The following is a 13,584-nucleotide window of genomic DNA, read 5'->3' as shown; positions in this document are numbered from 1 at the left end:
TTTACCTCTTGGTAGGAAGACTTCCCAAACCGTGCTATTAAGCTGAGTTGCCACCATTCTGGGGTTGGGGAAAAAAGCACTGGCTTTGGAGCCAGACAGATCTGAGTTTGACCCTGTCTGTTCTTAGCTGGGTTACCCAGCAAGTTACCTACTTTGCTTCCTCATCTCTGAGATGGAGTATATGACTGCTGCACTCAGGATTAGTGAGGATTAAGGAGGATAATATATGCATAATGTTTAATACCTAAGCCTCTCAACCACTCTCAAGTTCCAGAAACACCTTGAGCCCTTAGGTCAGCTGTGATTAATTTCATTCGTTAATTCAGTACTTATTTATTGAATACGTACTATATGCCTCGGTGCCTGACAGTGGGTGCATAATGACTCCATGAGCGTGAGGATCACCTTTCTTTTCTAGCACATAGTCCCCTGGGGGAGTGGTTGGGGGAAAGGGTCAGGAGCTTGGATGGCAGATTCAGTAAGCTTTTAGCACAATAATTTTAATTGCAAAAATAAACAGTTTGGCCAACTGCTTAAGAGTAGCGTCTGCTTTACAAAAATTAACAACGAAAAGGAAATAACCCCAAAGCAAAACGTTACATCCAATGGCTGCTGGAAACGACATTGCTATACAAAATACCGCGCGAGACCGGCTCGGCGCTGCCCCAGCCTGTCTCTGGGGTGGGGGGGTGGGGGATGGGGTAGCGGACGGCGTGGGGAGTGCGCCAGTTACAAAAGACTGTTTCGAGTCCCAAGGAAGTGCCTACTCAGTGGGTGGCCTGAGAGGACTTCCCCAAAGCGCGGTTGACGACGCCCGGACGGGGGGAGCTGTCCACAGAGCTGGTGCTGAACGGAGCAGGTGCAGCTGGCGCTTCCAGGGAACTTGCAAGCCGGACCAGAGGCCGGCCCCGGGGCGTGCCGGGAAGAGTGGGGAAGGAGGTGGGGGGCGGGCCAGGTCTTTTCCTACGTGCTGGGCGGCGGCGCCCCAATCTACAAACCTATTTCCCCCTCACAGGGCGGCGAAGGGGAGGCCCAAAGAGTAAAAGCCTAGGCCCTTCAGCCGCTCCTCGGCGCGCGCCTTCTGCTTGAGGTGCACCTTGCTGTGCCGTTTCTTCTCATCGCTGCGCGCGAAGCGGCGGCCGCACACGTCGCAGGCAAAGGGCTTCTCGCCAGTGTGGGTGCGCACGTGTGTAGTAAGGTGGTCGCTGCGGCTGAAGTTGCGGAGGCAGATGCGGCACTGGAAGGGCTTGTGGCCCGTGTGGATGCGCAGGTGGCGGTTGAGCTCGTCCGAGCGCGCAAAGCTACGCACACAGCTCTCCACTGGGCAAGCAAAGGCTTTGGCATGTGGCCGCGGGCAGAAGCAGCGCGCGCTGCACTTGCCACCCCGGCGCCCCTTGCGCCGCGCCTTAGCTGCGGGGAATGGGGTTGGCGGCCCTGGAGGCTCAGGCACGCCACTGCTCCCAGGGATGTCCACCACCAGAGGTTTTGGAAAGTCCGCTGCGGCGCTGCGGAGGCCCAGCGGGGAAAGCTGAGGCTGCGTACCGGCCAGGAACTCTCCACTGTCGCCGCTACTCCCTCCCTCCCCACTAGGAGGGGTCAGGAGCCCCGGGAGGCCCTCAGTCCCCTCCCCTAAGTCACCTGGGGCCAGCGGGAAAGCGTCGTAGGCCCCCGTGGGGTAGAGTCTGTTGGCCGGGCCGGCCGGCAGCTCCGCGGGACAGCTGATGGACAGCACATCTTCAATCTTGGCCTCCACCGGGGGAAAACGGGCCTCAGGGGCGGCCTGGTAGCCTCCCTGTGACCCACAGCTCCCTGGGGCCCCGGCTGAAAGCAGCTCCCAGGGAGCGTAGGGACCTTTGAAGGCCAAGGCAGTGTCCAGCGCTGGAGAGGCCGGAGGAGCTCGGCGGCCTGGCTTGACGTCGGGTGGGGAGAGCTGAGGTTCATACAGGCACTGTGACGGGGCGCCAGCCGAGGGCGAGGCCTCCCAGAACGCCTCTGGGAAGGCGGCAGCTCCCAGATCCGGGGAGTAAAGGTCCGGCGGACCCGGCAGCAAGGCATCGGGGCCTGTGGGAAAAGAGGTGTCCAGCGGAGACCGGGATGCTGCCACCTCAGGGCCGGGGAAAGGTGCCAGGCCTAGTATGCCCGACATGAGGTTGAAGAGTGCCTCCGGGTCGTGCGGGTGTTCGGGCACGGCTTGGATGAAGAAGCTACCGCTGTAGCTGAGGCCGGAAGGGGGCGTGGGCGCAGGCCCCTCCAGGAAGCAGGAGTCGGCTAAGTCACCCCCAGCGCCGCAGCTGCTCAATGCCCAGCTCAAGAAGTCTCCTGCTGAGGAAGGAGCAGGAATCAGCTCCAGGCACATAAAAGGGCGCGCCTCGGAGTCCGTAGCCCCTACCCAAGGATCCTTTGGTGCGTACTGACACATACAAAGCGCCTTTTGCACATTCTGATCCATTTGGAGCTGGCATAAGCCCCAAGACGCACACACAAATATGCACACATGAAACACACGTGCACAGGCAAAAGGACTGCTTGAACACGCACAGTTTCCTGTGGAGGCGCTGGAGGCCCGGTGGGGGTGGGAATAGCAGTGCGCAACCCGGGACCCCAGACCTTCCACTCCTACCCCCACACCTCCTGCGTCCCATTCCCTGCCGGTTCTCAGGCATCGTGCGCCCCCGCACTGCGCCGCCGTCTGAGCACCCTCGGCCGTGCTCCTTACCTCCGGGATAGCCAACGGCCGCGGGCGCGTCCCTGGCGGGTAGCCGGGACACTTCGGTGCTGGGTTCCGAGCAACAGCCTTCGGCGGACTTGGCCATGAGCGCGTCGGGGCCGGAAAACTCGCTAAGGTGGAGCATGGCGCGGCGGTGACTGCGTGGCGCCCGGGGCCTCGCCCGCTGGGCTTGGGGGCGCGCGGATGGCGGGGAGGCCAGCAGTCGGGGCACCCTGCGCCTTGCAAACTCAGGCACCCGAGAGCTCACCTCTGGGATGTGGGTTTGGGGGGGCCGAGGCGCCCTTGCTTGCTGGGACCGGCCTCCGGCGGCTGCTCCTCGCCTCTCCAAAGCTCAGCCGGGCTCCCCCAACCTGCGGCCCTCCCACTTATATAGCAGCGGTTGCGCTGGCTCAGGGCTTCCGACTCCCGGGGCCACTGCCATTTCGGGAGGCCCCGGCCCTGCCGCCGTGACGTAAATGCCCAAACATGGACACAGGATGTGTGCCGGGGACTCCCGAAAAGGAAAGCTCGGGCTGTGACGTCGCTGCTGCCGCCGCCGCCGAGCCCGCGCCGCTGCGTGCGCGCGCTCCCCGAACATGGAGCCCTGTGCACGCAGGGGCCGCGAGTGCGCCTGGCTGGGGCGCTGCGTCGCGTGGTGCGTGGCGTCCAGTAAGTGCACTTCCCGCCTGGAGGCCGAGGCCAAAGGACCGCGAGGAAAGACCGCGTGGGTTTGGGATTCCACGATTTGGGGTTCAAACCCGATCTCTGTCAGTTACTAGCTGTGTCATTGCATCTCCCTGAACGTCAGTTTCCTCACCTGTGCAATGGAGATAAGTATGTATACACGTCTCCTTCATAAATTTGCTATAAAGAGTAACTGGGTTCAAGTTTATTAAGTTCTATTTAATAAACTCTGGTGTAAGCAGTCAGTACACCGGAAAGAATATTGCCATTATATGCTCACACCTTTGTTTTTCGTTTCTTAATAATTTTTTTTAAGTTTATTGTAGGAAAAATAACTTATTTAAATTTAAAAAGACCATAATACTTGATACTGATTAGAGAAAAAGTAGTTCAGAAGGGTATAGTCTCAACTGAAAAGTCAGTCTCTCTTTACCCACTTCTCTGAGGTAGCTACATCTAAGTTTCTTATATATTTTTTCAGAAAACAATTATACATCTGCAAGCATTCACACTGTCCTGTGTTGTAATTTTTCCCACTTAAAATAGCTGAGAGATTGTCCAAAGGTAAAGAACTTGGTCATTCTTTTCTAAGGCTGTATAATATTCCATTGTAAAGGAGGTCAATTTGTCTGCTATCCATGAACATATGGGAAGTTTCCAACCTTTTGCTTTTACCAACGTTGTTGCGTCAGCATCCTTGACTATATACAAGTGAATATATGTGTGAGATAAATTCCAATGTGTGTACATTTGGGTCAAATGGTACGTAAGATTTTGATAGACAACTGGCAACTTCCAGAGAAGTAGGCCAATTCCTGTTCCCTCAACACTCATCTACAAGGTATGAAATAATTCTGTAGACCTTTTTTTCTGCCTTCATATAAATGACTTTTACTCTAGGAATGTTGTTCCCAGCAACACACAGATGACCCACAAGATGCATTTCTCTAGAAATTGGCACCTGGAATAATGGGGCTCCTTCTGAAAAACTTAAAAAAAAAAGTCCCTACCATTAAAGAGGCTGTGATTCTTGGTTGCATGTCAGTGAACTCCTGAAAGAAGATGGCCTGTTCTCTTGATCTCATCTCTCTTCTGCTGTGGTTTTCCCTCTGTCTTTTTCTCATTCTTTAAAAGTTTTTTTTTTTTTTTAATTTCATTTTGTGTTATAGCTGACTTAACTCCTTTCTGGAACCAAATCAGGGAATTAAATAAATACATGGGATAGCATGCTTTCCTTTATGAAGGCATCAATCAACTCTTTGGACTCTGAGTGCAGGAAGGTGGGGAGGGCAGGGCTGGGTGGGGTTCCCTCTTCCTGCTTTGTTTTCTTAGGAATGAGAACAAAACCATTCAGGGGTTATGGGCTACAGCAAGACGGGCACTGTATCTCCCAGCTTCCCTTGCCAACCTGTACTCTCCTCTTCAAGAAAGAGTGCCAAGAATGCCTAAACCCCACCAAATTCTCTACCCTTTCACTGTATCTAAACATTCATTCATTCAATTTCTCAAATTTCATTCACTCAGTATTCTTAAGGGCCAGAAGGTAGATTTTGGTGTTTATTTTACCAGGGAGCTGAGACCTAGCTCCATCTCTAGCTGCCCCACCCCCCAACCCACAAGGATACTATAAGCATGTTCACAGAACATGTCATCACATAATCACCTGCAAAACACATGTGGACACGCTTGCATTCATCTTCTCATGTCAGGAAATCCTACAAAGGTTTTCACAGAGTCATGAATGCGCAGCATGTCCTAACAAATGCCACACATACAGTTCTATGTTGGTATCACATACGTTTGCATGTAGGAAATGCAGAAACCCAGCGCATGTCTGTAAGAATTAGACACACAGAGCACTATTTCCCTTAAACTATTTCAGACCGGAGTTTGATTCTAATCCAAATGCATTGCCAAGACCAGGTGAGCCCACACTAGACATGCAGGGCACACATGTCTCAAATCCATTCTGGCATCGTGCTGCCTGGGAGGGAGGGGGAGTGGAGTGGTTTGGCTAGGCCAGTGTCCAGAGCTCCCCAGGTTGCCCCGTCGGGCCAGATTGGCCAGCCCCAGGTTCCCTGTCCCTTCTGCTGTTCTTCCCTCTGCCACAGCATTCCTCCTCCTTCTTAGTCATAGATAATTCCCCTTCTCCTTTGGCAAATTCCCAGGCCATTGCTGCTCTCTGCCAAGGGCCCTTGGGCTAGGTCTGTTTTAAGACAAGGGTCCAACTCCTCCCAGGTTCCTCTTGTTAGAGGCCAGGCCTGGGGACAGAGCTGGGGAGGGGGAGTGAGTAAGAGAGGAGATGGGGAACACAGATTTTGTTCTGGGTGTGGGCAGGTCCTCACCCCCATCTCTGTACCACTCACCTTCAATGGACACTTGTATATACACTCTTGTACGTGGGATGGTTACCTGTGGAGGGCAGTTGCATCTGCATTTGGTTCCTTCAGGAGGAGGAGGAGGAAATATAAAGGGGGAATGGACATTTTGTAATCCTTCCCAGCATGGCCCCTCTGACCCCCAATTTTAAAAGCTTGGGTCGATAGAATAAAGTTCTTTGAGAGTGGATGGAAGAGAGAGGAACTTAGACTTATGAGCTCCACTTTAATTCACACTTCAAATATAAAAACACAAAATTTACACAAGGGAAAAAGGGAAATCACATACATTGGACACTTTAAAAATATGTCATTTATCATCACAAAAGCTCTACAGAGGAAGGAATTGGAGACCCATTTCTTAGGTGGAAAACAGACTCAAAAAAGTTAAATAACTTGCTCAAGGCCACACTTGGATTCCGTGGTGGGACTGAGAGTCAATCCCAGACTAGCCTATTCCACAAGATAATTTAGGGGAAAAAAAATAATTCATTTTACAAAAAGATTCACTCTAAGATGACTTTAGATGGAAGCTCTCCCTCTAGCCTTTCAGGTAGGGTATGATGTGCAAACTCCATCTGGCTGGTGTCTGTCCCTGCAAGAATTCCCTGGACTGATTGCCACGGACAGGAGCGCTGGGGGTCACATCAGACACATGATGAGCAGTGGTCCACACAAGGTCCCTGGGAGCCAGCGTGGAAGTTGTTGTAGGTGGTGGTGGTGATGGTGGTGTGTGTGGCCTTGGAGAGGGTGAGAGGAAATCTGATTTCCATGGCAAAAAGTGGGAGAAGGCAAGTTTACTTTCTAGACAATTACTGAACAGACAATTAGTGAATGAATTAATGAATGAACAAATTCATTCATCAAATGTTCATTGAGCACTGGAAGCTCTGGATCCAGGGAGGGAGGAAGGGGGAGATTGGTAGGAATAAGCCTTCCTTCTCTCTTCTGGGAATGGCCCAACCCCTGTTATCATTGTGGTAATGCTACTGCCCCCTTCCCCCTCCCTACCTTGATCTTTCCGCTCTAAGTATCATTGTGTTCAAATAATAGTGTATGTATTTTAAAAGACTCCAAGAAGACAGCTGCCTTGGAGTGTTAGTCATGAAGAGGCCAGCACTCAGTCTCCATGGAGACTCCTGACAGCTGAGGAGCAGTTCCACATCCCCCTTCCTGGGGCCATGGAGATGCAGGAATACAGCATCTCTCAGCCTTCTCTTTCCTCGGCCTCTCCTCTTGCCCCTTTTCCTCTCTATTCTTCTTCTCTCCCATCCTCCCCCTCTCTCCCTCTCTTTTTCCCTACCTAAAGGATTTATTTATGAGCAGAGACAGAGGCAGGATCCAGCCCTCAAAGGAACAAGAACAAGGACGAGGCTGCAGCAGAGATGAAATGTGCCTCCAGCTGCAACCTCTGCAGTACACAGCTCCCCTCCCCAAGGCCTCTGCAGTGCCCCTAGACTTCACTACTAGGGCAGAAAGAGTCTGATCATCTGTCCCTGAGGCAAGGGACCCACCATCAGGATCCTTCTCTGTGTTTCCTCTTCCCTGCTCACGGCCAGACAGTGGTGCATGGTTGGGGTCCTTATTGGTGTTACTTTTTTTTTTTTTTGGTGTTACTTTTTTAATGCCCACAAAAGTAATATAGGCCCATTGGAAAAAGATAAGCATGTTAAAATTTATAATGCAAAAACAGAAACTATCTTTCCCAATTCTGTACCCAATTGAAATACTTTCAGGTTGATTCCTATAGATTTTTTTTCATGCACATTCATTCAACATTCATCAATCCAGCTGTAGCGTCCCTGTCATCATTATTATTCATACCAATGGTAGAATACTATACATACTCTTGTGATTGTCATCGTACCTTGAGTGATTTCCCCCCTCCCCATCATGGTACAGACTAATCTGTAGTATTGTTAACAACTGCGCCAGAATATTCCACCATGTTGATACACATAACTTTTTAATTTGATCGTTTCCTGTTTTTCACTATTATAAAGAATCTGGTTGTGCATAGCCTTTATGCATACTTGGGGCACTGGTAGGGATAATAATATTAGTACAGTATGTTAGGTAACATTTATATACCCCTTACTATGGGCACTATTTACCAGGTATTGAGAGCTTTACATATATACTCACCATTTAATCCTCACAACAGCTTGATAAATACTATTATTATCTCAATTTCACAGATGATAAGGGGAGGTTAAGAAACTTGTCCAAGCTTACAAGGTTCGTATACGATAGAGCCAGGATTTGAATCTATAGTATAACTGTAGGCTAGATTCCAAAAAGTAGAATTCCTAGGTCAAAGGTATGAGCATTTAAAATTACAATATATATAGTCAAACCTTCCTCTACAAAGACTGTTACAATTTGGGGGCCAGACAGCAGCATATGAGAGCCAACTGATAAGCAGAAAGAGGTATTCCAGGGAGATGTTAATGTGCATTGTAAAAATTATCAGTAAGGACGAGAATCTTTTCCCAGGGCCTTGCTATTTCCTTTTCTGTGACTTAGGGGACCAATGCTACACCCAAAGACATATGAGTGGGAGTCGTCTTCGTGCTCCTCACATCCCCATGGTGGGCACCGGAGAGGAGGCTGTTGTGGCATGGGCTGGGGTGGGCAAGTGGGCTGTGGGAGCTTCTGCACCCTTGTACTTTTGTTCTTTCTAGTTTGGGTCACGGGGGAGGTGGAAAGGAGAAGGTGGCTGCAAACCATTTAGGAAAAGCTTCTTAGATTCTTCCAAGACAGCTTGTAAGCTGTTCACCCCCAGGAGAGAGGGAGGTTATTCTTTTGTCTTCCATTCTACATTTCGTCTTGGTCAGAGTCAACATCCGAAGGAGCCGAGAGGTAGATGATCACAGAAGTGTGACTGGGATGGATTCTGGAAGGGCCCGAGGTGGGCTGACGGACACCAGGACCTCTCCACAGTGCCACCCCCCTGGCGTTCCGCACCAGCCTCCCACCACTCCTGTGTTATCTAAGTCTGCTTCTCCCTTGTGGGCAATAATAGACTCGGATCTTGCTACACAGTTTTTATTGGATTAGATCGTGGTGTTCAGAGCATTGATTTTTCAATTCATGCGTTGAGAAGGTGAAAACGAGGCTGAGAGGCCTATCGCTCTAGAACAGAACTAGAATAAAAAACAAGCCTGCTAAACCTACCTGGCATGTTTCTCTTCTTCCTGGCCTCCTCCTACTTCCTCTTGAAGTAGGAATTCCTGAGCGAATTTCCTTGTCTTTTACCCTCTCTCCTCCTCACTTTAGTAGTTTTCTTTAAACTCTTTTTTTTTAAATTTTAATTTTGTTGGGGAATATTGGAGAACATTGTATTTCCAGGGCCCATCAGCTCCAAGTCATTGTCCTTCAGTCTTAGTCGTGGAGGGCGCAGCTCAGCTCCAAGTCCAGTCACCTGTTTTCAATCTTAGTTGCAGGGGGCACAGCCCACCATCCCATGTGGGAATTAAACCAACAACTGTGTTAAGAGCTCGCTCTCTAACCACCTGAGCCATCCGGCCGCCCCTCTGGCAGCTCAACCGCAGCTCGTTGTCTTCAGTCTAGTTGTGGAGGGCGCAGCTCACTGGCCCATGTGGGCATCGAACTGGCAACCCTGTTGTTCAGAGCTTGCGCTCTAACCAACTTAGCCATCCGGCCACCCTCCTTAAGCTCTTTTGAAATAGATTGGTCGGTGTACTGGGATCTGACAACGTAACTCCACAATACCAGGCAGTTTATCCACCGTTGGGCCGTTGAGCCATAGCCTGAGTCCTCTATGTGTCCCTGAACTCTGTCCACCACCGTTAGTCTAGGCTTCTGTTTACAAGTGACAGAAATGCTACCTCAGTTAGTTTAGACCCCTCTCCCCCAAAGAAAAATTAATCCCTCAGCTCACAGAATCCAAGGGAGTATCAAAAAACCAACCTGCAAGGGGGTAGGGACACAGCTGGTCTCAGGAGCTAGTGGAACCAGGGGCTAAGAGTTTTCCAATGCTCTCAGCTCTTCCTTGTTTCTCCACTGATGACTGAAAACCTAGCCACTAGCAGATTCTATGTCAGCCTGCTGTGATAAATGGATTCTCGTTCTCCGTTCCAGTTAAGGAAGACCTTTGCTATCCTCTATAGAACAATTATCTAGCTAGGGGGCAGGGTACTATATAGCTGATAAGACCGCTAGGGCTTTCACTTGTGTTTTGAGGGTCACTCCCAGAGAAGAGGAAACTACTGGGAGCCAGGAAGTCTTCCAAGAGGCCTCTGTCTAGGGCCCTGAGGGCAGGAGCCAGGCAGCAACGGTCCCTGGCATGTTCTCATAAGAGGGGCAGAAATGGATAGTTCCCTCTGCTAAACAATGCCCCTGGAGCAAGTTGCCTACTCCATCTGTCTGCTAGCTCCAAGGAACACTGCCCAAAATAAAAACCCCTAATTAGCAATTCCTGCAATCCAGAGCAAAACAATGTATTTGTTTCCTAGAATAATCTGGAGCCATTTTCAGCTTGGCAACCAGTGGGTCCCACAGGTTCATGCAGTGTGCCATGTGAAGACTCCCACAGGCGCTTTTACTCAGTCAGAACGTGAGGGGGAGGGCCCCAGGGGTCCCCCGCCCAGGCAGCATCAAGTAGGGGCCCAGAAGAAAACTGGCTTTATCCGTACTGTACCGCGGGTGTCTGGTACAGGGTAGGTAGGGAATGGAAGGAACTTCAATGGGACTTCTAAATACCCGTTCCCATAAAGGCCAAATAAGGGACACATGGCCTATCCGGTCATAGAGAATCAATCATGTTGGATATGATGTACCCCTGACACTAATACACTATTGTATATTAGCTATATTTTAAATAAAAACTTTAGAAAAAGATGTTCAAAAGTAAATTACAGGTGTATAAAAATATAATTAAAAACCTAAAACTATAAAATAGCAAAAAATGTATAGGAGTATTTTTATAATCTTGGCATGAGGAAGGTTTCTGCAAGCATGAAATAAAACTCAGAAGCCATATTATAGGAAAGATTGGCAAGCTTTTCTATGAGAAAAATTTAAATGTTGTGTGACAATAGGCATCATATCCAAAATTTAAAACAAAGGACAGTCTTGGAGAAAAAAATACCTTTACATATGTCATAGACGTGGCTTAATAGTGAAAGAGTGCCTACAAATAAATTTAAAGAGACAAGCAAACAAATAGAAAAAAAGCCAGAGACTATAACAGGCAAGTTAAAGAAGGAACTGTACAAATGATAAAGTGATAAAAAGATGTTCAACTTCATTGCTAATAAGATAAATACAAATTAAACAGCAATGAGATGTGAGATAAAGAATTTTATCCTTCAGAGAGGCAAACATTTAAATGGTTAATAATATTTAGCATTCGCATTAAAAAACAATGAGACGTATCTAAAGAGTTAGTTATGATAATACTTACTATTATATTTGATTATATTGTTAAGTTTAAAAGCAGCACAGAACAACATAAGTTAAATGATTTCATTTCTGAAAAGCAAACAATTTCTGTGTATGTGTTTCTGGTTTGTGTGTGTTGGGATATGTGTAGAGAAAGGCCTTGAAGGACGTGTATTAAACTGTTAAAAGAGTGTTTTAACTCTGGGGAAATGCGTGTGGAGGGATTTCTGCATTTTACTTTATATAACTCCTTGTTTAAAAAATTTAAACAATAAGAGTGCATTTAACAATAAAGAAAAATAATAAGAATTCCCTTTGATTCAACTGCTACACTTCTAGAAATCTATTCCAAACAAAACTTCCTGCAATGTAGATGTGTGTGAAGATTCCTTATGAAGGGATTAAGAAACACAGTTGGTGGTTACAAAATAGTCATGGGGATGTAAAGTATAGCATAGGGAATATAGTCAATAATACTTATTATAATAGCTATGTATGGTGCCAGGTGGCTACTAGACTTATCAAGGGAATTACTTCATAAATTATATAAATGTCTAACCACTATGCTGTACACCTGAAACTAATATAGAATAATATTAAATGTCAACTGTAATTGAAAAATAAAAAAGTAAATGAACATGAAAATAAGTTTCCTTATAGGACTGATTGTAATAGAAAAACTCTGGAAACAAACTACATATCCATCAAGAGAAGACTGGTTAAATAATTACAGTAACTCATGCCATTTTACAGCTTGTAGCTGTTAAAAGTGAGATAGATCCACATATATGTTAGAAAGTTGTTTTTGATACATTGTAACATAACAAAAACTAGTTGCAAAACAGCATATATTTTGAGTCCTTAAATTGTTATGAGTATAAAAATATTGATGTATAGAAAAATGATTGGATGGATATACTTCAAACTATTACTGTATTTCCCTGAAAATCAGACCTAGCCGGACCGTCAGCTCTAATGTGTCTTTTGGAGCAAAAATTAATATAAGACCCGGTATTATATTATATTATATTATATTATATTATATTATATTATATTATATTATACCCGGTCTTATAGTAAAATAAGACCAGGTCTTATATTAATTTTTGCTCCAAAAGACACATTAGAGCTGATGGTCCGGCTAGGTCTGATTTTCGGGGAAACACGGTAGCAGTGCTAACCTTGGGAGAGTGGGATTGAGCAGCGAGAGTAAGACATTCCTGAGGGTTGGATGCCCATCAGGAGCGGCCAGATGGGTGCTGCAGGGGCACCTGACCACAGAAGGTTTTGATCTCCCGTTTGTAGTGAGCAGTCTCCAGAGTGCAAACCTTGTTACATTCACTGGTTCTGCTAGTCAGAATAAAAATAAATCTGGGTAATAAAAATAGAGAAAAGAAGAAAAGGAACTGAAAATGAGATAAAAACAGAGTCTGAAAAAGATAAAAGTTGATGCAATCAATTGGGCAGAAGATAGGTGTGGATACTTTGGGCTGATTTGCTTGGTCTCTGTTTCACCTTGCTTCTAAGGGCCACCATGTGTCGCAGAGGCTGGGGAGCTGAAAACTACAGTTCTCAGACCCGTTGGCAGCTACCGTAGAACTCTGAATGCAAATTAGGTAATACCAAGTCGATGGGTTGTGTGTAGTTGGAAGGCAGGCATGGGGCCGACGTCATCTTCCTACCTCTTTGGGTTTTTCTGCTGTCAAGCCTTGTCAAGGAGACATGTTTTCCTACAGCAGGGCTCCAGGTTCCAGTCCCTGGCTTAGGTGTTGAAATGTGGTCGTGTTGACCAGTAGGGACTTCCTAGTCCCTGGATTGCGTGCACTGTAATGCGTTTTTTAACTCAATACTTTTACAGTCTGAGATTCATTCCAGCTCTTGCAAAGATTTTGTAAGTACCTGATATCCTCTAATAAACCTCTGCTTCTTGAACATACCTATGGTAGTTTCTATTTCCTTGTTTCAGTTATCTTAACACTACATAACAAACCACCCCAAACCTAGTGGTTTAAAACAGCAGCAATCATTTATTTTGCTTATAAATCTGGTGTCATGCGGGGCGGCCTGTGGGGGTCTCTGCTCCCGCTCCCCACGTAAGAACGCAGGATGTGGCTAGGCCAAAAAGGAACACACACGGAGCCATAGATAGGGGAGTCACACCACTATAGTCTCACTGGAGGCTGGATTCACACGAGGTGCGACCTGCTGTCCGCTTTTCTGCCAACTGACCAACTCTCCTCGACTCCCCTTGACTCCACTCCCCAGCGCAGCCGTGGCAGTTATATTAGTGGCCAATGGCTCAAGGATTACAGCTGATGGCCAACTAGTCACAGCTGACGACCATCTACTATCCGAACCAGCACCTTTCCACGTGAGGCCGAGAGCCTGGAAACTGCTCTCTGGGACTCT

At 47.6% G+C, this 13,584-nt stretch overlaps 1 protein-coding gene across 2 annotated transcripts; it reads right to left on the bottom strand.

The window, feature by feature from the left end:
- Window positions 1-479: 479 nt before the first annotated feature.
- On the bottom strand, window positions 480-3,294 carry EGR4 (early growth response 4). 2 transcript variants are annotated; one of them, XM_019712840.3, is made up of 2 exons: window positions 2,717-3,294; window positions 480-2,322 (listed from the first exon to the last, which is right to left on the bottom strand). In XM_019712840.3, the coding sequence occupies exons 1-2, from the start codon at window positions 2,850-2,852 to the stop codon at window positions 1,010-1,012; spliced, it is 1,449 nt and encodes a 482-aa protein (XP_019568399.3). In that variant the 5' UTR covers window positions 2,853-3,294; the 3' UTR covers window positions 480-1,009. The 2 variants fall into 2 exon arrangements, with proteins under 2 accessions (XP_019568399.3, XP_074188274.2); XM_074332173.2 differs by having other exon boundaries at window positions 480-2,319; window positions 2,717-3,292.
- Window positions 3,295-13,584: the final 10,290 nt, after the last annotated feature.

This window comes from Rhinolophus sinicus, chromosome 2 (genome assembly GCF_057876585.1).
Source record: "Rhinolophus sinicus isolate RSI-liver-muscle chromosome 2, RSI-T2T, whole genome shotgun sequence".
In the NCBI taxonomy this organism is placed as follows: domain Eukaryota; kingdom Metazoa; phylum Chordata; class Mammalia; order Chiroptera; family Rhinolophidae; genus Rhinolophus; species Rhinolophus sinicus.
The sequence above is the reverse complement of the archived record's forward strand: the minus strand, read 5'-3'. Positions and strand labels throughout refer to the sequence as shown.

What these genes read in the sequence shown, in the direction of transcription:
- EGR4 (XM_019712840.3), bottom strand. Translation starts at nt 2,852, where the DNA reads ATGCTCCACCTTAGCGAGTTTTCCGGCCCCGACGCGCTCATGGCCAAG. An exon ending in GGCCGTTGGCTATCCCGGAG is followed by an intron (nt 2,323 to 2,716) that starts GTAAGGAGCACG and finishes CTCCTTCCTCAG; the next exon opens with CAGGAGACTTCTTGAGCTGG.